General features: G+C 41.1%; 3 protein-coding genes and 1 pseudogene across 15 annotated transcripts; all 4 read right to left on the reverse strand.

Annotated features, from left to right (window-relative positions):
• Positions 1 to 606: 606 nt before the first annotated feature.
• LOC118210301 (odorant receptor 131-2-like) lies at positions 607 to 15,645 on the reverse strand. Of its 4 annotated transcripts, none has more exons than XM_035386354.1 (2): positions 15,575 to 15,645; positions 607 to 1,834 (listed from the first exon to the last, which is right to left on the reverse strand). In XM_035386354.1, exon 2 carries the CDS (start codon positions 1,821 to 1,823, stop codon positions 873 to 875), a length of 951 nt encoding a protein of 316 aa, XP_035242245.1. In that variant the 5' UTR covers positions 1,824 to 1,834; positions 15,575 to 15,645; the 3' UTR covers positions 607 to 872. The 4 variants fall into 4 exon arrangements, with proteins under 4 accessions (XP_035242245.1, XP_035242244.1, XP_035242243.1 ...); XM_035386353.1 differs by lacking the exon at positions 15,575 to 15,645 and adding an exon at positions 8,849 to 8,921; XM_035386352.1 differs by lacking the exon at positions 15,575 to 15,645 and adding an exon at positions 2,708 to 2,735.
• LOC118210302 (odorant receptor 131-2-like) lies at positions 7,519 to 16,580 on the reverse strand. Of its 6 annotated transcripts, XM_035386356.1 has the most exons (3): positions 16,379 to 16,580; positions 15,651 to 15,724; positions 7,519 to 8,998 (listed from the first exon to the last, which is right to left on the reverse strand). In XM_035386356.1, the coding sequence occupies exon 3, from the start codon at positions 8,985 to 8,987 to the stop codon at positions 8,052 to 8,054; it is 936 nt and encodes a 311-aa protein (XP_035242247.1). In that variant the 5' UTR covers positions 8,988 to 8,998; positions 15,651 to 15,724; positions 16,379 to 16,580; the 3' UTR covers positions 7,519 to 8,051. The 6 variants fall into 6 exon arrangements, with proteins under 6 accessions (XP_035242247.1, XP_035242249.1, XP_035242250.1 ...); XM_035386358.1 differs by lacking the exons at positions 15,651 to 15,724; positions 16,379 to 16,580 and adding an exon at positions 9,892 to 10,192; XM_035386359.1 differs by lacking the exons at positions 15,651 to 15,724; positions 16,379 to 16,580 and adding an exon at positions 9,886 to 10,192.
• Positions 14,662 to 15,713, reverse strand: LOC118209173 (annotated as a pseudogene).
• Positions 16,581 to 21,156: 4,576 nt separating the features above from the next.
• Positions 21,157 to 23,550, reverse strand: LOC118210303 (odorant receptor 131-2-like). Of its 5 annotated transcripts, none has more exons than XM_035386364.1 (2): positions 23,325 to 23,550; positions 21,157 to 22,432 (listed from the first exon to the last, which is right to left on the reverse strand). In XM_035386364.1, exon 2 carries the CDS (start codon positions 22,419 to 22,421, stop codon positions 21,486 to 21,488), a length of 936 nt encoding a protein of 311 aa, XP_035242255.1. In that variant the 5' UTR covers positions 22,422 to 22,432; positions 23,325 to 23,550; the 3' UTR covers positions 21,157 to 21,485. The 5 variants fall into 5 exon arrangements, with proteins under 5 accessions (XP_035242255.1, XP_035242256.1, XP_035242253.1 ...); XM_035386365.1 differs by having other exon boundaries at positions 23,319 to 23,550; XM_035386362.1 differs by having other exon boundaries at positions 23,195 to 23,549.
• Positions 23,551 to 24,211: the final 661 nt, after the last annotated feature.

Below are 24,211 nucleotides of genomic sequence, written 5' to 3' on the forward strand. Positions count from 1 at the left end.
ATGGCACTATTTCCTACAGTCTGGTGCTGGCAACTGATCGTCTGAAAAGCCGTTTCTTAAGGGAAAGAAGAAGTGCCCTGCACCCAGACATGAGATGCCGCTCGAAGTCACAGAAGTGCTGGTTTCGGATTTTGTGCTGCTGGAGAACCACAAAATGTTCATGGTCAATTGGGCCAATGAAAGCTACAGTTCCAGTTTTTATTTAGTTAAAAAAAAATCGAAATAGCCATTGAGTAATGTGTGTTTATATATACCGTTTCATTTCTCTTTCTCTGATAAACAATGTGCGACCATTTTATTGTAAGAGACTGAGATCTTGATATCAAGCTTGGCAGGGCTGTGCAGAGACCTTTTTGAGGGGCAGGCGCTCAGAGTAAGAAAAGGGCACCACAACCTAAAAAAAACTGTTTTACTACACCCAGTTATTATACAGAATGTACAGAATGTATTTCAAAATGAATGAATGACAATTAATGACGGCAACAATAATAATACCATTTTTTTTTAAAAATCTAATAAAAGGGGCAGTTCAGGCACTTGGGGCAAAAGGGGCAGGTTCTTGGGCACCTGCAGCCACCCCAACTGTGCCTGTCTGAAGCTTAGGATACTAAAAACGAAACTCTTTGGACTTGAAAAATGCTGGTTGGAAGGTACAGGTTTTATGAACTGCAATTTTGAAATGTAGAAGGGGATCCTGGCTCATTTTTGTTTAAATGAAATTTATACAATAGAAAATGATTGGAACTAGAAGATGCAAATCTTGTAATACACAGTAATTTAGGGTTGACATTTTATATCACCTCTTCATTAAAACTCATGCAAACTTATCAAATTTCTGCATTTTTGTTTAATCCTTTTTTGGGAGTACACATTCATTCTAAGCTGCTACGTTTCTCCAGAGAGCGGTACACCTTGCAGCTCATGTAATATTTCAGGGCAAGGCAAAACTTTTTATCCCGAAGGCCATAGATAAGGGGACTCAGGGCCCTTGAGATAATGGTTAAAGCAATGAAAACGAAGAATCTGATGGTCAGGTACAAGTGTTGACTTTGCTTCTGAGCAGCAGCCAGTATAAAGGGGGACCACATTTCAGCCATGCACAGAATGAGCTGCAGGCCGTGAAACAGGAGCGTGCGTCGCCCCTTTGACACAGACTGCTTATTATCTCCAGAGGCAGTCTGAGCTGCCAGCATGATCTTGGTGTAGCAGAACAGCAAGATCACCATAATAATACCAAAGATCATCTCATTTAAGATGACATGCATGGCATTGTGCCACTCAGTCAACAGCAAGATGTGGTACTGGCATGAAGTGGGCTTGGCAAAGTAGCCCGGTGGGGCCATAACAACGAGGATGGCGAGGTCCATCATGACTTTGACCGAGCTGCATGCCCAGACGACAGCGATGGCAGCCATGGTCTTGCCAGTGGTGGAGATGCTGGCATGTCTAAGCGGCATGCAGATGGCCACGTAGCGCTCCAGGCACATAGCAGTGATGGTGTAAGGCGTGTTTCTAATGGTGATCCCTATGAGAACGCAGAACACGATGCAGTAACTGACAGGTATAAGCACGTTGAAGTAGCCAAGCAGCACCACCAGGTCAGTGACCAGCAGGAGTACAGAGTCCACCAGCAGGGTGTGAGCAAACAGGATGTAGCGTGCGGTGCCCCGGAAAGCCTGCTTACTGAAGAAGGTGAAGAGCATGAAGATGTCGATGTAAATAAAGAACCACACCAGCATTTGCACTATGGCAGTCTTCACCCTCAACACCCTGGGGTCGCTATCAATTAGAATCAGGTTCCCACTGCTGCTGTTCTGATCCATGGCTCATACACCTGTAGGAAACAGGAGAGAAGTCCGAAAGGAGCAAATATTAATTGTGACTAACGCAGCACTTCTCACACTGAAATCAGCTCCTCATTGCTGCTGTCTGACTCATGGAAATGAAAAATATTTTATCACATACATAATATTAATATCCATAATTCTTTCATCCAAAGAATGAAATATTATTGGCAATTTTCCTGTGAAAAATGTTTCAAAGTAAAGATGTCTATGAATTTTCTATATAACAGAATATATTTTCACATTTTATTAGATCTTAGGTTAAAGATCTTGTATAATTGTGAACTGCAAAGAATTAAGTAATACAAGCTCCCAGTTTATAATAAGCATTTGTCAAACAGCATTCACTTTGTTATAGCTTCTGTTACAGTATGGCATGTTACCAAAAAAGACACGAATCATAGTCAATGTAGTAAAAAAATAATAATTTGGTATATAAAGCTCTGAAAAAGAAAGTTCACTCCTTTATTTTCCATTTTTGAATAGTGATTTATTATCTTTTAAATGTAAATGGAAAATTCATGCTGCACCAAAAAGTTTTATGCTCAGATTTCACAGTCATACCTATATTCACAACTACCAAATGGCCTCGATCAGCTCACATGTTCAACTTTATGGGTAAATAATTCAAACTTACTCTCTTATTAGAAGTGCAATATCAGAAAAGTACCAAAATAGTTGATGAAAAACATCCCAAAATGAATATCAATTGATATTAAATGCGTTGCTTCCAAATGAACTGCAGCTTCGTCTTATGCCTGCATAACTTTTCAACAGCACATTCATTGCAAATGAGCAAAATGGATTCAAAGAGAAATAAAGGTTGTAATGAACAGCTATAATGCCAGCTAGTTCAAAATTACCTTGAATAATTCTGGACATCAGATCCTCAGCAAAATGACAGATGAGTCAAAAGCTTTTTCTTATATATAGAGGTGGGGCCTGATTCTCTTCCAGAAGGAACTGTTGAATATTACTGTATTGTTTACAAACGTCAACAGGCCCCTTGCGGATGTTTGTTACATGGGACCCAATCAAGAAATCTTGAAGTTGCTCGGCAAATTATACCAATGAGGCATTGTTAAACGCTTTCTGTTTTTTAAATTTTATTTATTTATTTATTTATTTTTTTGAAGAGACGGTTCCTATGGAGCTGCTATGTTCTTCTAAATGCAATAAACAATGTGTCCTTAGTTGTGACACTCCAATTAATATTTTGTTTCTTCAGAAATGTTCGAAAATGTATTAAATTTATATGTTCTTTTTCGTTATCAAAGCACCGGCCTTGGTCACGAGCACATTTCATGTCAATATCTGGCATCCAGTCATGGAATCTTTTTAATTACCCAGCATACAGCTGAGGCCAAGGGAAATCATAGTTTCAGTTATACTTTGCATATATGTAACCGAGCCCAATTTTTCCATGTCCCAAGTCAAGTCTTCGGATCAAAACTCACAGAAATAAATCAAATCCAAGTGAGAGAATATCTGCCTGCCTGGCTGACATCTGGACATGGATGGCCAGGCATCACCTGAAGCTCAATCTCAACAAGCCGGAGCTGCTGTTCATTCCTCACAAAACCTCCCTACAGCGACTGCCTCTCACTCTACAAATACTGTAGTAGATTCCAAACTATCAGCTGGGCCTCCCAGTTTTGTTTCATCAGCAAATTTGACTAATGTACTTTCTATGTCCCTGTCAAGGTCACTGATATAAATGAGGAAGAGCAGTGGTCTCAGCACCGATCCTTGTGGGACTCCACTTCCAACAGTTCCCTGCTCAGATGATATCCCTCCTACTACGCTTTGTGTTCTACCCTGTAGCTACTTCCGAATCCACTCTAAAATACCTCCTCTAATTCCTACTATCTTCATTTTGCTAACAAGTCTCTCACGTCTTACAATATCAAATGCTTTTTGGAAATCAAAGTATATAATATTGGCTTGTCTTAAATTAAAAAGTCTGACCATAGAGGAGGCCTTGTTAATTAGCCAAAATATATCATATATAACTAACTGCAGTATGATTACTAGTCCCAAGTGGCTCAATTACTTCTATGCTCGTGATCATTACTTAGCACCAGATCCAGAATTGATTTCCCTCTTGCAGGCTGACTGACATACTGCGCCAAAAAAAGGTTATTTATAACATCTAAAAAAAATTTCCTCACTTTTTTCTTGTCCTGTCATCAATTACCAAATAATAGCAGGATAATGGAACTCACCCATAATCACCTTCTTGACAAGCCTGTTTTATGTTTCCAAAGAGAATTGAATTCACAGTACTGTCTGAAGTGGGCAGCGGGTAACACACGCCTACCGTAAGGACCTTGTCATGTTCCCCTATGAACTTAATCCAGATACCCTCACTAGGCCATGAACTGGTCAATTTCTGGATTTTCCTGCACATTAAAGTTTTATTTCACACAAAGTGTCATGGTTCTGTGTTCCCGTCTGTCCTTCCTTGTTGGGCCGCCAGATGGCGGTACTTCTGTTTTGTGTCCTGCTCCCCCTGTTTGATTGTATTATTGTTTTCAATTGTTCAATTATTGTTTTTTGGTTATCTCGTTTTCCCTTCCCTCTCTGTGGCCTGATTGTTCATTGTGCCCTCCTGTGTCTCATCAGTGTCGTGTCTATTTAAGTTCCCTTCTTCCTTGACTCAGGTGCTGGATCCTTGGTTGTTTGTTTGTGTATGCCTCCGATCATGTTCCTGCCCCATGTGTTCCTGCCCAGGTTCTGTTTTCCACGTGCTTTTGGACTTTTGGATTTTCTGTGTTTCCTGTAATTTTGAAGTTTTTCTTTGTGTTGTTTGAGAGTTGCCCTGCGAGGCTTTTTGTTCCCTGCCTTAGTTCCTGTTTTGTTTAGTAAAGTCTTGTTCATCCCATTTTGGAGTTTTTGAGTTTTTTTTCCCCTCACTCTGCGTTTGGGTCCTAACCCCCCACGCACCCTGACACAAAGAGCTACACCCCCACCACTCTTATTGGATCAGTCCTCCCTAATTTGTACCCCTCCGTACTATATTCATTCCCATCCTCCTCCCCAACCCATGTCTCTGTAATCCCAACTATATTACAGCCCTCACTATTCATAGCAGCCTCAAGTTCCAAAAATGTTTTATACTTCTAGCATTTAAACAAAGACATTTCAGATTATTACTTCTATACATCCTCTCCCGTTCCCTCACCCCCCGCCATCCCAAGCCACCCTTACTACAATTTTGCTTTAAAAAGATTTAATTGATGCTCACACTATTATAAGAAGCCTTGACAGCTTCCATCCAGGCAGTCTGCACCTCCCTACCCCTTTCACTCTCTAAACTCCCTGGCCCAAGTCCCTAGGTTAAATAATCCGGTGCTAGCCAAACTAAGCATATGCTGGCCCAGTGCAGCAGTACCCCTCTGGTTCAGGTGTAGCCCGTCACACTTGTACAGGTCACCCCTGTCCCAAAAGTAGCCCCAGTGCTCCATAAACTTGTAACCCTCTGTTCTACACCAGGTTTGTTGCCACACGTTAAACCTCCAAATACAACTTTTCTTCCCTCTGCTTGCATGTGGTATTGATAGTACTCCAGAAAAAAACTACCATGGAGGTTCTGCTCCTAATCTTTTCTGCTAGCTCCACAAATTTGTCCTGCAGAACCTCAAACCCACCCTTACCAATGTCGTAGGTTCCTACGTGAACCATGACCACTGGATCCCTCCCTGCTCTGGCCAGTAGCTTGTCCGTACGCTCCAGGACATCTCCTACCTGGGCACCAGGCAGACAACACACCGTATGAGATTCATTTGCATGCGAACAGACTATGCCGTCAGCCCCCCTAATAAATGAGTCCCCCACCATCACAAACTCCCTTTTCTGGGATGACGTGCCCATCTGCCCAGTAGCTCGTTAGTCCTCCCACTCTCAGGGTCAAGAGCCAGATCCAATTTCTGCAAGGTCCGGAATCCGGTTGGACAGAACAGCCTCTGGAGATGTCACCCCTGTGTGCTGTGCACGCCCTTTTCTGCACATGCGCCCTACTGTCAATCGACTGTCTCTCCCTGCCTGCTCTGAATTCTCCTCCATTCCCGGTTGTGGCATGAACACCAATTCCTTAAAGGGCAAGCTACTCAAGTTGCTGGAACTGTACCAATGGCAAACTGTGGAGTCCAGCGAGCTCAAGATCAACAATCTTGTTCTCAAGGTGCTCAACCAGTTGCCAAGTGGCATCTCTTTCCGATCATCCTGAAACCCTCACACAGATTTGGCCACATTTTTTACCCCCTAACTATCACCCTATGCCTAGAGTCAGTTACTGCCGCCATGGAGGCACCAAGACCACAATTTAAAAATGCACGGGTGGCTCCGGACAACTAGCAGTAGAAACCGGAGAGAGGAAAATAAATAAATAACCGTCCATTTTTAACTGTCTAACGTTAAGCGTTGAATAAATAGCACGAAAAATAACTACCCGATGTGGATTCACTCAGGTTATAATCAACTAACTTAGGTAGCTTTTCTAAATAGCAATGACTGAAAGAACCCTTGTACTAGGAATTTATATCTCTAAACAAAATCCAACCAAAATTTACCTGGAATCAAATTATAATACTCTACAGATAATATTAGCACGTAACAATGCCGAGACGGAGGCACCAGGATCGCAACTTAGAAACACATGGACGCTCTGGGAGACCAGCAGCAGAAATCGGAGAGGAAAAAATAAGGCATGTTTAACTATCTAACATTAAGTATTGAATAAATAAGACAAAAAAGAACTACCCAGTGCAGAATCACTTGGGATATAACCAACTAACTTTAGAATTTTACTAAATAGCCATGACTAAAGGAACCCCTGGACTAGGAAATTTTTTTATTTATATCTCAGAACAAAATACGATGAAAATTTATGCGAAATTAGATTACACTACAGCTAATGTTAGCACATGACTACAAGGGCAAACCCAGGGAATGCCTGGGAACCCAGTGAGCTAGCAGCCAGGGGAGAGGAGGGTCTTTTGAGCTCAGACCTCTTACAGAGGCAGGTGTTGTCCATAACCAGGGTTGCTTGACTGGGTGCTTTTACTTTTAAACTGGAGAACAACTGTGGCCGAGTGTGCTGGTATGATGCACCCCCCAGCAGCACCGCTTCCATGCTCCTGACTGTTGATTGTGTACTTCAACGTCATTTAGTTTATTGCACTGATGTGATGCATGGTTCACAGCATAAAGTATTACACACAATAACTGTCACATGGTGGTGTGATAACCCCCCTGGGAGATGTGGTAGTTCTGGGTGTGCACCGTTGGTTGCCCCATGGAGAGGGAGAGAGAGAGAGCACACCCACACCAACATGAAATCAAATAAACGAACTTCTTCACCCTTACGGCCAAAGTAAAAACAGTGAAGTAAAACCACGAACTAAAACAAACGAAGTAAAACTGAGCGGCAGCTTTTCAGCTGCGGTTCACTTTCTCCAATCATGCGCTCCGACAAACAAAACTGAAACTCGCCCGCTCCTGGTCTCGGCCCCCCAACTGTGGAGAGGAACACACCTGTAAGCACCTGGGCTGATTAGCTAACGCGACCCAGGTGCGAGTGCTCTCTCCACCAGCTGGCGCAGCCTGCCTGCAAAATCATGTTTTAAAATTTTTTTATTTAAATCCCTTGGCAAAACAAAAAGCTGTCCTTCAAAATTTTAGTAGTTCACAAAAGGTTTATTTAAAAAGTCTAATGTAAGCTATACATTTGACAGTTCACTGTACTATACAGTTGTACATTTCACTTGACAGTTTACGGTACAAATGAAAACTACAGCATGAATTTTCATGTCACATTCTCTTCACCGCTGAATATAAATAACACTAATTTTCATAATAATTTTAGTTACATATTGCACTAAACTATTACACTAATTGGATCTCGGTCAGAAACTATTTTAAATAATTAAAGCTTTTATACGTCAGTAAAATTTCAGAAAATGACTTAAAGTTTTAAAGTACACATTTATATTCACCAACATTTATTTTCACAAACACTTAACATGTTTCATGGGGATAACTCAGGGATCTTCAGCAGTGTTAGAAATTTCAATGTCATCTAAAGACTTCAGTTATTTCAAGCGCATATTTGAGACATGTATTCAGTTACACATGCCAAAAAGGCCTTGCATAACGAATTAGTGTTATCATGGTGTTCACATATACTGAGTCATCTCTGAAGAGACTTTAAGCTGCTATATTGTGATTAAACCTGCAGGTGGTGTAATACATTAGAGCAAGGAAAAACTTTTTATCTCTGAGACCATATATTATTGAACTCAAAGCCCTGGAGACGATACCCAAGGCCACAAAATTGAAGTATCGTATAGTCAAATAGAGCTCTAAATTGTGCTCCAGTGCTATTTTCTCAGTGTAGGGGCCCAGCATGTCAGCTATGCACAGAATGAGCTGCAGGCCGTGGAGCAGGAGTGTGCGTCTCCCCTTTGACGCAGACTGCTTATTTTCTCCAGAGGCAGCCAGAGCCGCCAGCATGATTTTAAAAAAACAAAACAGAATGATGATCACAATCACAGCTAAGTCCACTTGATACCAGACAGCCCGCATGACGCTATGCCACTGAGCCTCAATCACGATCTTATACTGGCACACGGTCAGCTTGGCAAAGTAGCCTGGCGGGGCCGTGACTATCAGGATAAAGAGGTCCACAAAAGGGGTGAGGGAGCTGTAGGCTGAGACGACGATGATGACAGCCAGCGTCCTACTAGGGGTGGCGATGTCAGCGTGTCTTAGCGGCATGCAGATGGCCACATAGCGCTCTAAGCACATAGCAGTGATGGTCAGTGGCGTGCATCTGGTAACGATCGCCATGACAATGCAGAGCAGGATGCAGGAACCCACAGGACAGAGCAGATAGTTATACTTAAACAGCATAGACAGTTCTGTGAGCAGCAGGTAGATTGAGTCCACCAGCAAGGTGTGAGCAAACAGGATGTAGCGTGCATTGCCCCGGAAAGCCTGCTTACTGAAGAAGGTGAAGAGCATGAAGATGTCGATGTAAATAAAGAACCAAACCAGCACTTGAGCTATGGCCATCTTAATCCTCAGCACCACGGGGTCACTAGTAATAAGTTGCAGCTCCTCACTGCTGCTGTTCTGATCCATGGGTCATACACCTGCAGGATACAGGAGAAAATTGGAAACGGGGGTTACAAAGGATAACATTAAGGATAACATATCTGTTGAGAGCATTTTCATGCAAATCCCAAAATGCTATTCACACCTGTTGAATCTTCCGAACTTAGCATTCTAATAAACCAATAAAAAAGCCTAATTAAAATGCAAAATAAATCTTTTTGTTAGGAAGCAATCAAATAAATCCACATCCAGATGTGCTGTCAAAGAAGCGATAAAATGATATACATTTGTTTTCTCCAAAAGTATTAAAATATTGAGACTAATTTCACAACTCCACAGTTTACTACCACTTCTAAATGTTATTTCTGTGCACAGTACAATAAGAATTAAGCAAAATATATATAAATTGCACATGGTCTGTGTACCTTGACTCTTTTAATGAAGCATTCTAACCCTCAGTAAAATTGCAACAGCTCACAGTGGTTTTTATAGTGTGGTGAGCATGGTTTCTGTCCAATGACTTTAGAGGGAGTTGTTTTGAATATTGCCATGCTGCAGACACACCCAACAACCAGGCCAAACTCATTCCATGATGTCAGTATACCATCCCATTGCATCCCAATTTTCCATTTACTACTGTCCAGGAATTTAAATCGTAAATCTGATTACACAGCACTGCATTGCAAGCGAAGGTTTTTAGAGAAAATAGATTTAGGCAAAGGGAATGTGTTAAATTTGCAAATCAAGTGCCAAGTTTAAAAATAAATAAATAAATAAATAATATACGTTAACTTTGTTTACCGTCTATACAGCAAAGATTGAAACCGTGCAGTGTTGGCCAAGTTATCGGGCTATGTGAAAAGTTTTTTTTTAAATCTTTAAGCCAGTTAAGTTAAGATAGTCATAGAGATAGGAACAAAAATACTTAGACCATTCTGTGTGGAATTCTCTCTTTTGTTAGTCCATTTTTCCTCACAGAGCGGAACAATAATTCGCGAAATGGTATCATATCGGTTGGAGAAATAGGAAGCCCGAAACTTTGATTGGCTGTTTACGGGCGTTGCCTGCGATAAGTTAAACTGTGGGCAATATTTTTCGGGCAACTTTGGTTGCTCGGTTTCCCAGTTGCTCGAATTTCTGCCTCCATTCATATTGAATGAGAGGTGGCGGCCAGACCCCGCAAGGCATGTTGGGATTGCCGGCGGCGCGGCGTTTTACAGTCATTTACAGCCTCTGGGCGAGAGGCGGGGAGGCCGCGGGGGAGATGGCAAAAATTCAACTTTGACCCCATCGCCGCGTCGCGGTAATGATCCGTCAAGTAAATTTTCCCTATTTTTTCTAATTTTAGTTCCACATTCTATCGTTCCACAATGGAGGACCTAACTCGTAATTTCCGTATCGGGTTTCCCAACTTAATAAAATCACTTACAGAGACACTGATAAGAGGAACGCAGCGTGGAGAAAAGTCTCTGAAATTGTCGGTGGCTCTGCTATGTAGTTATCTCTGTTACTATTAGTTATCACTGTCCTGTCTGAATAAAAATCATTTTTGTAACCTAGCTCTGAAAAATGTTAGCCTAGCTAGGTTGTCTAATGTCTAGCTAGTGAGTAACAACCAATAATAACAACAACAAAAAATTAATCCTAATGTATTTGTTGCTAGTTGTTCGTTTCTACCTAGCTAGCTAACCAGATATAACTTCGAAGGCATTAGCTGGCTAATTAGCCAGACAATGTTTTTGTTGTTGGTTGTTACTCACTAGCTAGACATTAGATAGCCCAGCTAGGCAGCTGACTAACATCTTTCAGATCTAGGTTACTGTAAAAATGATTTTTATTCAGACAGGACAATGAATATGAAACACGACATTAAACTCGGTTAACATTTAACGAACACAACTGTCTTTCAAAAATAGATGACACGCCCACAAACAGCCGATTGTGGGGACCTGGCACGGCGCCAGGCGGCCGTAGCCGCGTATAGTAAAGGCAGGTCCACAGATGTGCCCTGGCTCCTGTAAGCCACTGCCTTGCAAATCTGAGGGCCAGTGGTTCAAGCGTTAAAAAGTGTTAACAACCGCTCTCCTCCAGGAGTGTGCACTTCCCATACCCTTAGCCTATGTGACTGTTCACTAAAACCAGCTGCAGCTGGTCCTCAGTGAACGAAATGCAGCTGTCCCTCACTGCAGCACTCAGGCAGTCCCCATCAGTGAGACTGGGGGCTGCGCAGTACCTGCATTCCTGCGGACCTGTTTGCAGATGCAGGCAGCCAGATGGAATCTGTGGGGACACCCTGCCGCCAACCCGCCACACAGAGAAATACTGGAGCCCACAAATTTTGGGATGGATGGTCTTTTGATGGTGTGCTTAGTGGCAGGATTCTCAGACATGTGTCGGTACAAAGCCACACAATTTACAGCCAGATGTTTGCTGAATTGGTGTATGAGGCCTCACAATGAAGAAAAACCCAGAAAGAGGCCTTTTATACCCGCAGTCAGTGCAATTAAGGGTGCTGACTGCCACAATGAGACTGATTTTATACACGAGGCAGAATGTGTGAGAGACAGATTGAGGGCATTGTGTGTTTATTGATACATTTTTTTCTGAGCACCTTTGTCTGTATTCATTCTGAAATAACATTAGATAGCACAAAAAGTATTGTTTCTATTCTATTTCAATTTTAGGCCTTGACATGAGATTGAAACACAGGTAGGTATGTGTAGCTACAGCACACTTCCAGCTCTGTAGACCTGTGTGTGCCATGCAAGGAGGGAGTTCTTGCCAGAAAGCTCCAGAGAGCCCCCACCCCCCGCCCCCCTCCCCACTCCACACCACAGTGAAAACACAGACATTAAATATTAACAGACAACTCCTGTGATACGTGCCTAATTGCACCGTCTTGTTTGTTCTTTTGTTGAGAAAACAAGGATTCTCTGTGGAGTTGGAGCATGTTTTCTGTCCAATGACTATAGAGGGATTTGTTTTGAATATTGCCATGCTGCAGACACACCCAACAACCAGGCCCTATTGAGGTTCCAAACCCAGGCCTAATTGCGTGATGTCAGCATATCATCCCATTGCAGAATGTTTTCCATGAACTTTACTGCTGCTGTCTACTGTCCTATAATGTAGCTGCTTGGCCGCTGTAATCAGTGCTGGGAGTAATAAGTTTTAATAGATCCTGTTTGTTTGTAGATGGAGAAAGTGCTATCAGAAAGAAACCAGAAATGTGAAAAATTAGACAAGAGCAGGCCAGTAACCCAAAAAATCCAGCAAGTGAGCAAAACAAATTAAAAAAAACTCTCTAGTGAGAAAATAAAGGTATTATACTCTATATTAAGCTTAATACAGAAGAACAATAAACCTGGCACATGTCCTGAACGTGCCCTCATTTGAATTAATCTAAATTTTTCAATTGAGAACCCCCACCCTGACTTCAGTTTCCTAACATTGCAAAAATAATCGTTAACCTTTCATGAGGGGTGTAGGCTACTGTGGTTGTGACATTTCCATTTGTCTCAGCAATTGTTTTTTGGTTTTTTTTTTTGTGGTTTTTTTTTGTGTATAGCAAAACGACAATGCTAAAAAGTAAATCTTGATCATCCTGTAAAATTCCAGATTAGGATAACCGTAATCCACGTGTTTCTTGAAAGGATAGTTTGTATTTTTAGACCCAGGTCCACTGAGCTATTCATCACTAAATTATGTGATAAATTGTGGCCTTATGCCCTCCCACCCTGTGTACGCACAGCTCACTCTGTTTGCCGTCAGCTTTGTTAGACAAATTATTTATCTTACCATCTGAAGAGAATGTGGTCATTCAAAGCATAGCTGTCGTATCAGAGTGTCAAATAGGAGTCATTTATAGTGGAAATACAGCAATTCAGCTGTTACACTTGAAAAAAAAATGTTTTGTTTTTTAATGACTACAATATATGTTTGAATAATTGTCTGCATCCAGTGTTTTGGGTGTATGAGAAGCACATCATGGATAAAATATATCAATAAAATGGGGTTTTTAAAAAAAATTGTGTTCACAAATGAGATATTTTATTTGTTTACATTGTAGAAGAAATTATACTATTGTACTTATTTGGCAAAACTTAATTTGACCAAAAAGCTTACAGTACATTAATGGGGCAAACGTATGTCTGGATAGATTCAATATTTATTTCATAGGCCTAAATATTTCTAATTTTTATCTTTCCAATGTTTTTATATTTCAAATATTTAATCTATTTCTTCATCCCCCTCCCCTTCTGTCATGTGAATATTTGAAAATGTTGTCATATAAATGTTTGTTTGTAAATGTTAATAGTATATGATGCTAGAAAAATGTCGTCATGGAGATAATGAAGTATTCCATGTATGTATGTATGTATGTATGTATGTATGTACAGTATTTACAGTATTTTACAATCACAAATGTTTGTAAATGCTTGTTTTGTAAAATTAACTTCACAAGCAAGTATAAAGATATCCTCTCTGGTGTGTAAGTGTTTGTCAGCTGTTTAAAACATTCATTTAAATGTTACGTATTCCATTTTTTATGCGATGTGAGTAACTTGGCATTTCTGTACATTGAAAACATATTTTTCTTCAGATTTCAGTTACGTAGAACATCATATATAACTATAATTTTATATAATGTATTTTTTACTGGACATCTATTCAACCAAAAACCAGTCCATAAGTGACATATTTTCCACAATATAAAATACATTAGTCTTCACTGGAATAGCATCGTATTTATTAAGGGAAACGTGCTGACAAAATGTTCAAATGTTTTGCCACTGCATACATGTATTGTCACAATATCACTGTGTTCACTGTAGATGTACACTGAAATTATTTGTCATCATTAAAAAGTACTCCAATTTGGGATAATTTCATATTGGGTGAAAGGCTAGACACAAAAAATATACAAGATATTCAAATTCAGGTAATGCCTTCAAGTGAGTACTTTGAAATACCCAGCGTACACGTGACAGTTTGTTGTTAAAAGTGTAAAGATACACTTGTATACCTCAACACTGAGCTCAATCAAAACATTTTCTCTTATTGACATCAGCAGATGGCACTATTTCCTACAATCTGGTGCTGGCAACTAATTGTCTTGAAAGCCATTTCTAACGGAAATGAAAAAGGTCCCTAAACTCAGCCATGAGATGTCACTCAGTATGTCGCAAATGCGCTGGTTTGTGATGTCGTGCTGGTGAGGAAACATAAAATGTACAAGATCAATGCCATTTTATTGTGCTTGGGCCAATTAAAGCGTACAGTTCCTGACATGGCTACAGTTTTTCTTTTTATTAAAAATAGACAAACATTGAGTAATATGTGTTTATAAATACAGTTTGATTACTTGTTCTCTTTCTCTGAAAAACGTGCTGTACTTTTTATTTTAAGGGATTGAGATCACTTCATATCAAGCTTGGGGCACCAACACACAGCTTGTGCATTGACTAACCTTTTTTGAAAACTGCCTTAAAGGTTCTATTTTGTTACAATGCTCTTTAAACTTGAAAAACACAAGCAAGATGTCACAGGTTTGCTGAACTACAAGTCTGAAATGTACGGTGAGGCAGTATCCTGGAAGATTTTTTGTTTTAATTAAATTCATACAATATAAAATGATAGGAACTAGAAGATGCAAAGGCTATAACACACTGGAATTTAGGGTGATATTTTATTTCACTTCTTCCTTAAAAGTCATGCAAACTTATAAAATTTAGCTGAATCCTTTTTTGGGAGTCCAATGAGCATGGAAGTATATTTTCTGTGGCTTTCTCTGTTGCACATTCATTCTAAGCTGCTACGTTTCTCCAGAGAGCGGTACACCTCGCAGCTCATGTAATATTTCAGGGCAAGGAAAAACTTTTTATCCCTAAGGCCATAGATAAGGGGACTCAGGGCCCTTGAGATAATGGTAAAAGCAATGAAAATGAAGAATCGGATGGTCAGGTACAAGTGTTGACTTTGCTTCTGAGCAGCAGCCAGTATATAGGGGGACCACAGGTCAGCCATGCACAGAATGAGCTGCAGGCCGTGGAACAGGAGTGTGCGTCGCCCCTTTGACACAGACTGCTTATTCTCTCCAGAGGCAGCCTGAGCTGCCAGCATGATCTTGGTGTAGCAGAACAGTATGATCACCATAATAATGCCAAAGATCATCTAATTTAAGATGACATACATGAGGTTGTGCCACTCAGTCACCAGCATGACTTGATAATGGCATGAAGTGGGCTTGGCAAAGTAGCCCGGTGGGGCCGTAACAGCGAGGATGGCGAGGTCCATAATGACCCTGACGGAGCTGCATGCCCAGATAATAGCGATGGCAGCCATGGTCCTGCCGATGGTGGAAATGCTGGCATGTCTAAGCGGCATGCAGATGGCCACATAGCGCTCCAGGCACATAGCGGTGATGGTGTAGGGCGTGTTTTTGGAGGTAATCGCCATAAGAACGCAGAGCACGATGCAGTAACTGACAGGTATAAGCACGTTGAAGTAGCCGAACAGCACCACCAGGTCTGTGAGCAGCAGGAGTACAGAGTCCACCAGCAGGGTGTGAGCAAACAGGATGTAGCGTGCATCGCTCCGGAAAGCCTGCTTACTGAAGAAGGTGAAGAGCATGAAGATGTCGATGTAAATAAAGAACCACACCAGCACTTGCACTATGGCCGTCCTCACCCTCAACACCCTGGGGTCGCTATCAATTAGAATCAGGTTCCCACTGCTGCTGTTCTGATCCATGGCTCATACACCTGTAGGAAACAGAAGAGAAGTCCGAAAGGAGCAAATATTAATTGTGACTAATGCAGCACTTCTCACACTGAAATCAGCTCCTCATTGCTGTTGTCTGACTCATGGAAATGAAAAATATTTTATCACATAAATAATATTAATATCCATATCCATAATTCTTTCATCCAAAGAATGAAATGTTATTGGAAATTTTCCTGTGAAAGATGTTTCAATGTAAAGATGTCTATGAATTGTCTATATAACAGAATATATTTTTACATTTTATTAGATCTTAGGTTAAAGATCTTGTATAATTGCGAACTGCAAAGAATTAAGTAATACAAGCTGCCAGTTTATAATAAGCATTTGTCAAACAATATTCACTTTGTTATAGCTTCTGTTACAGTATGGCATGTTACCAAAAAAGACACGAATCATAGTCAATGTAGTAAAAAAAATAATAATTTGGTATATAAAGCTCTGAAAAAGAAAGTTCACTCGTTTATTTTCCATTTTTGAATAGTGATTTATTATCTTTTAAATGTAAATGGAAAATTCATGCTGCACCAAAAAGTTTTATGCTCAGATTTCACAGTCATACCTATATTCACAACTACCAAATGGCCTCGATCAGCTCACATGTTCAACTTTATGGGTAAATAATTCAAACTTACTCTCTTATTAGAAGTGCAATATCAGAAAAGTACCAAAATAGTTGATGAAAAACATCCCAAAATTAATATCAATTGATATTAAATGCATTGCTTCCAAATGAACTGCAGCTTCGTCTTATGCCTGCATAACTTTTCAACAGCACATTCATTGGAAATGAGCAAAATGGATTCAAAGAGAAATAAAGGTTGTAATGAACAGCTATAATGTCAGCTAGTTCAAAATGACCTTGAATAATTCTGGACATCAGATCCTCAGCAAAATGACAGATGAGTCGAAAGCTTTTTCTTATATATAGAGGTGGGGCCTGATTCTCTTCCAGAAGGAACTGTTGAATATTACTGTATTGTTTACAAACGTCAACAGGCCCCTTGCGGATGTTTGTTATAAGGGACCCAATCAAGAAATCTTGAAGTTGCTCGGCAAATTCTACCAATGAAGAGGCATTGTTAAAAGCTTTCTGTTTTTTTAATTTTATTTATTTATTTATTTATTTATTTTGAAGAGACAGTTCCTATGGAGCTGCTATGTTCTTCTAAATGCAATAAACAATGTGTCCTTAGTTGTGACACTCCAATTAATAATTTGTTTCTTCAGAAATGTTCAAAAATGTATTAAATTTATATGTTCTTTTTTGTTATCAAAGCACCGGCCTTGGTCACGAGCACATTTCATGTCAATATCTGGCATCCAGTCATGGAATCTTTTTAATTACCCAGCATACAGCTGAGGCCAAGGGAAATCATAGTTTCAGTTATACTTTGCAGATATGTAACCGAGCCCAATTTTTCCATGTCCCAAGTCAAGTCTTCGGATCAAAACTCACAGAAATAAATCAAATCCAAGTGAGAGAATATCTGCCTGCCTGGCTGACATCTGGACATGGATGGCCAGGCATCACCTGAAGCTCAATCTCAACAAGCCGGAGCTGCTGTTCATTCCTCACAAAACCTCCCTACAGCGACTGCCTCTCACTCTACAAATACTGTAGTAGATTCCAAACTATCAGCTGGGCCTCCCCGTTTTGTTTCATCAGCAAATTTGACTAATGTACTTTCTATGTCCCTGTCAAGGTCACTGATATAAATGAGGAAGAGCAGTGGTCTCAGCACCGATCCTTGTGGGACTCCACTTCCAACAGTTCCCTGCTCAGATGATATCCCTCCTACTACGCTTTGTGTTCCACCCTGTAGCTACTTCCGAATCCACTCTAAAATACCTCCTCTAATTCCTACTATCTTCATTTTGTTAACAAGTCTCTCACGTCTTACAATATCAAATGCTTTTTGGAAATCAAAGTATATAATATTGGCTTGTCTTAAACTAAAAAGTCTGACCATAGAGGAGGCCTTGTTAATTTGCCAAAATATATCAAAACTAACTGCAGTATGATTACTAGTCCCAAGTGGCTCAATTACTTCTATGCTCGTGATCATTACTTAGCACCAGATCCAGAATTGATTTGTATTATTGTTTTCAATTGTTCAAATATTGTTTTTTGGTTGTCTCGTTTTCCCTTCCCTCTCTGTGGCCTGATTGTTCATTGTGCCCTCCTGTGTCTCGTCAGTGTCGTGTCTATTTAAGTTCCCTTCTTCCTTGACTCAGGTGCTGGATCCTTGGTTGTTTGTTTGTGTATGCCTCCGATCATGTTCCTGCCCCATGTGTTCCTGCCCAGGTTCTGTTTTCCACGTGCTTTTGGACTTTTGGATTTTCTGTGTTTCCTGTAATTTTGAAGTTTTTCTTTGTGTTGTTTGAGAGTTGCCCTGCGAGGCTTTTTGTTCCCTGCCTTAGTTCCTGTTTTGTTTAGTAAAGTCTTGTTCATCCCATTTTGGAGTTTTTGAGTTTTTTTCCCCCTCACTCTGCGTTTGGGTCCTAACCCCCCACGCACCCTGACACAAAGAGCTACACCCCCACCACTCTTATTGGATCTATCCTCCCTAATTTGTACCCCTCCGTACTATATTAATTCCCATCCTCCTCCCCAATCCATGTCTCTGTAATCCCAACTATCAAATTCCAAAAATGAATTTTTTATACTTCTAGCATTTAAACAAAGACATTTCAGATTATTACTTCTATACATCCTCTCCCGTTCCCTCACCCCCCGCCATCCCAAGCCACCCTTACTACAATTTTGCTTTAAAAAGATTTAATTGATGCTCACACTATTATAAGAAGCCTTGACAGCTTCCATCCAGGCAGTCTGCACCTCCCTACCCCTTTCACTCTCTAAACTCCCTGGCCCAAGTCCCTAGGTTAAATAATCCGGTGTTACCCAAACTAAGCATATGCTGGCCCAGTGCAGCAGTACCCCCCTGGTTCAGGTGCACACTTGTACAGGTCACCCCTGTCCCAAAAGTAGCCCCAATGCTCCATAAACTTGTAACCCTCTTTTCTACACCAGGTTTGTTGCCATACGTTAAACCTCCAAATACAACTTTTCTTCCCTCTGCTTGCATGTGGTATTGATAGTACTCCAGAAAAAAACTACCATCGAGGTTTTGCTCCTAATCTTTTCTGCTAGCTCCACAAATTTGTCCTGAAGAACCTCAAACCCACCCTTACCAATGTCGTAGGTTCCTACGTGAACCATGACCACTGGATCCCTCCCTGCTCTGGCCAGTAGCTTGTCCGTACGCTCCAGGATATCTCCTACCTGGGCACCAGGCAGACAACACACCGTATGAGATTCATTTGCATGCGAACAGACTATGCCGTCAGCCCCCCTAATAAATGAGTCCCCCACCATCACAAACTCCCTTTTCTGGGATGACGTGCCCATCTGCCCAGTGGCTCGTTAGTCCTCCCACTCTCAGGGTCAAGGGCCAGATCCAATTTCTGCAAGGTCCGGAATCCGGTTGGACAGAACAGCCTCTGGAGATGTCACCCGTGTACTGTGCACGCCCTTTTCTGCACGTGCGCCCTACTGTCAATCGACTGTCTCTCCCTGCCTGCTCTGAATTCTCCTCCATTCCCGGTTGTGGCATGAACATCAATTCCTTAAAGGGCAAGCTACTCAAGTTGCTGGAACTGTACCAATGGCAAACTGTGGAGTCCAGCGAGCTCAAGATCAACAATCTTGTTCTCGAGGTGCTCAACCAGTTGCCAACAGTGGCATCTCTTTCCGATCATCCTGAAACCCTCACACAGATTTGGCCACATTTTTTACCCCCTAACTATCACCCTATGCCTAGAGTCAGTTACTGCCGCGATGGAGGCACCAAGACCACAATTTAAAAATGCACGGGTGGCTCCGGACAACTAGCAGTAGAAACCGGAGAGAGGAAAATAAATAAATAACCGGCCATTTTTAACTGTCGTTGAATAAATAGCACGAAAAATCACTACCCGATGTGGATTCACTCAGGTTATAATCAACTAACTTAGGTAGCTTTTCTAAATAGCAATGACTGAAAGAACCCTTGTACTAGGAATTTATATCTCAAAACAAAATCCAACCAAAATTTACCTGGAATCAAATTATAATACTCTACAGATAATATTAGCACGTAACCATGCCGAGACGGAGGCACCGGGATCGCAACTTAGAAACACATGGACGCTCTGGGAGACCAGCAGCAGAAATCGGAGAGGAAAAAATAAGGCATGTTTAACTATCTAACATTAAGTATTGAATAAATAAGACAAAAAAGAACTACCCAGTGCAGAATCACTTGGGATATAACCAACTAACTTTAGAATTTTACTAAATAGCCATGACTAAAGGAACCCCTGGACTAGGAAAATTTTTTATTTATATCTCAGAACAAAATACGATGAAAATTTATGCGAAATTAGATTACACTACAGCTAATGTTAGCACATGACTACAAGGGCAAACCCAGGGAATGCCTGGGAACCCAGTGAGCTAGCAGCCAGGGGAGAGGAGGGTCTTTTGAGCTCAGACCTCTTACAGAGGCAGGTGTTGTCCATAACCAGGGTTGCTTGACTGGGTGCTTTTACTTTTAAACTGGAGAACAACTGTGGCCGAGTGTGCTGGTATGATGCACCCCCCAGCAGCACCGCTTCCATGCTCCTGACTGTTGATTGTGTACTTCAACGTCATTTAGTTTATTGCACTGATGTGATGCATGGTTCACTGCCTAAAGTATTACACACAATAACTGTCACATGGTGGTGTGATAACCCCCCTGGGAGATGTGGTAGTTCTGGGTGTGCACCGTTGGTTGCCCCATGGAGAGGGAGAGAGAGAGAGCACACCCACACCAACATGAAATCAAATAAACGAACTTCTTCACCCTTACGGCCAAAGTAAAAACAGTGAAGTAAAACCACGAACTAAAACAAACGAAGTAAAACTGAGCGGCAGCTTTTCAGCTGCGGTTCACTTTCTCCAATCATGCGCTCCGACAAACAAAACTGAAACTCGCCCGCTCCTGGTCTCGGCCCCCCAACTGTGGAGAGGAACACACCTGTAAGCACCTGGGCTGATTAGCTAACGCGACCCAGGTGCGAGTGCTCTCTCCACCAGCTGGCGCAGCCTGCCTGCAAAATCATGTTTAAAAATTTTTTTATTTAAATCCCTTGGCAAAACAAAAAGCTGTCCTTCAAAATTTTAGTAGTTCACAAAAGGTTTATTTAAAAAGTCTAATGTAAGCTATACATTTGACAGTTCACTGTACTATACAGTTGTACATTTCACTTGACAGTTTACGGTACAAATGAAAACTACAGCATGAATTTTCATGTCACATTCTCTTCACCGCTGAATATAAATAACACTAATTTTCATAATAATTTTGGTTACATATTGCACTAAACTATTACACTAATTGGATCTCGGTCAGAAACTATTTTAAATAATTAAAGCTTTTATACGTCAGTAAAATTTCAGAAAATGACTTAAAGTTTTAAAGTACACATTTATATTCACCAACATTTATTTTCACAAACACTTAACATGTTTCATGGGGATAACTCAGGGATCTTCAGCAGTGTTAGAAATTTCAATGTCATCTAAAGACTTCAGTTATTTCAAGCGCATATTTGAGACAGATGTATTCACAGTTACACATGCCAAAAAGGCCTTGCATAACGAATTAGTGTTATCATGGTGTTCACATATACTGAGTCATCTCTGAAGAGACTTTAAGCTGCTATATTGTGATTAAACCTGCAGGTGGTGTAATACATTAGAGCAAGGAAAAACTTTTTATCTCTGAGACCATATATTATTGAACTCAAAGCCCTGGAGACGATACCCAAGGCCACAAAATTGAAGTATCGTATAGTCAAATAGAGCTCTAAATTGTGCTCCAGTGCCATTTTCTCAGTGTAGGGGCCCAGCATGTCAGCTATGCACAGAATGAGCTGCAGGCCGTGGAGCAGGAGTGTGCGTCTCCCCTTTGACGCAGACTGCTTATTTTCTCCAGAGGCAGCCAGAGCCGCCAGCATGATTTTAAAAAAACAAAACAGAATGATGATCACAATCACAGCTAAGTCCACTTGATACCAGACAGCCCGCATGACGCTATGCCACTGAGCCTCAATCACGATCTTATACTGGCACACGGTCAGCTTGGCAAAGTAGCCTGGCGGGGCCGTGACTATCAGGATAAAGAGGTCCACAAAAGGGGTGAGGGAGCTGTAGGCTGAGACGACGATGATGACAGCCAGCGTCCTACGAGGGGTGGCGATGTCAGCGTGTCTTAGCGGCATGCAGATGGCCACATAGCGCTCTAAGCACATAGCAGTGATGGTCAGTGGCGTGCATCTGATAACGATCCCCATGACAATGCAGAGCAGGATGCAGGAACCCACAGGACAGAGCAGATAGTTATACTTAAACAGCATAGACAGTTCTGTGAGCAGCAGGTAGATTGAGTCCACCAGCAGGGTGTGAGCAAACAGGATGTAGCGTGCGTTGCCCCGGAAAGCCTGCTTACTGAAGAAGGTGAAGAGCATGAAGATGTCGATGTAAATAAAGAACCAAACCAGCACTTGAGCTATGGCCATCTTAATCCTCAGCACCACGGGGTCACTAGTAATAAGTTGCAGCTCCTCACTGCTGCTGTTCTGATCCATGGGTCATACACCTGCAGGATACAGGAGAAAATTGGAAACGGGGGTTACAAAGGATAACATTAAGGATAACATATCTGTTGAGAGCATTTTCATGCAAATCCCAAAATGCTATTCACACCTGTTGAATCTTCCAAACTTAGCATTCTAATAAACCAATAAAAAAGCCTAATTAAAATGCAAAATAAATCTTTTTTTAGGAAGCAATCAAATAAATCCACATCCAGATGTGCTGTCAAAGAAGCGATAAAATGATATACATTTGTTTTCTCCAAAAGTATTAAAATATTGAGACTAATTTCACAACTCCACAGTTTACTACCACTTCTAAATGTTATTTCTGTGCACAGTACAATAAGAATTAAGCAAAATATATATAAATTGTACATGGTCTGTGTACCTTGACTCTTTTAATGAAGCATTCTAACCCTCAGTAAAATTGCAACAGCTCACAGTGGTTTTTATAGTGTGGTGAGCATGGTTTCTGTCCAATGACTTTAGAGGGAGTTGTTTTGAATATTGCCGTGCTGCAGACACACCCAACAACCAGGCCAAACTCATTCCATGATGTCAGTATACCATCCCATTGCATCCCAATTTTCCATTTACTACTGTCCAGGAATTTAAATCGTAAATCTGATTACACAGCACTGCATTGCAAGCGAAGGTTTTTAGAGAAAATAGATTTAGGCAAAGGGAATGTGTTAAATTTGCAAATCAAGTGCCAAGTTTAAAAATAAATAAATAAATAAATAATATACGTTAACTTTGTTTACCGTCTATACAGCAAAGATTGAAACCGTGCAGTGTTGGCCAAGTTATCGGGCTATGTGAAAAGTTTTCTTTTAAATCTTTAAGCCAGTTAAGTTAAGATAGTCATAGAGATAGGAACAAAAATACTTAGACCATTCTGTGTGGAATTCTCTCTTTTGTTAGTCCATTTTTCCTCACAGAGCGGAACAATAATTCGCGAAATGGTATCATATCGGTTGGAGAAATAGGAAGCCCGAAACTTTGATTGGCTGTTTACGGGCGTTGCCTGCGATAAGTTAAACTGTGGGCAATATTTTTCGGGCAACTTTGGTTGCTCGGTTGCCCAGTTGCTGGTATTTCTTGCTCCATTCATTTTGAATGAGAGGTGGCGGCCAGACCCCGCAAGGCATGTTGGGATTGCCGGCGGCGCGGCGTTCTACAGTCATTTACAGCCTCTGGGCGAGAGGCGGGGAGGCCGCGGGGGAGATGGCAAAAATTCAACTTTGACCCCATCGCCGCGTCGCGGTAATGATCCGTCAAGTAAATTTTTCCTATTTTTTTCTAATTTTAGTTCCACATTCTATCGTTCCACAATGGAGGACCTAACTCGTAATTTCCGTATCGGGTTTCCCAACTTAATAAAATCACTTACAGAGACACTGATAAGTGTCTCCACGCAACGTGGAGAAAAGTCTCTGAAATTGTCGGTGGCTCTGCTATGTAGTTATCTCCGTTACTATTAGTTATCACTGTCCTGTCTGAATAAAAATCATTTTTGTAACCTAGCTCTGAAAAATGTTAATAAGCTGCCTAGCTAGGTTGTCTAATGTCTAGCTAGTGAGTAACAACCAACAATAACAACAACAAAAAATTCATCCTAATGTATTTGTTGCTAGTTGTTCGTTTCTACCTAGCTAGCTAACCAGATATAACTTCGAAGGCATTAGCTGGCTAATTAGCCAGACATTTTTTGTTTTTGTTGTTGGTTGTTACTCACTAGCTAGACATTAGACAGCCCAGCTAGGCAGCTGACTAACATC

The sequence above is a fragment of the Anguilla anguilla genome, chromosome 12 (genome assembly GCF_013347855.1).
Source record: "Anguilla anguilla isolate fAngAng1 chromosome 12, fAngAng1.pri, whole genome shotgun sequence".
Classification (NCBI taxonomy): domain Eukaryota; kingdom Metazoa; phylum Chordata; class Actinopteri; order Anguilliformes; family Anguillidae; genus Anguilla; species Anguilla anguilla.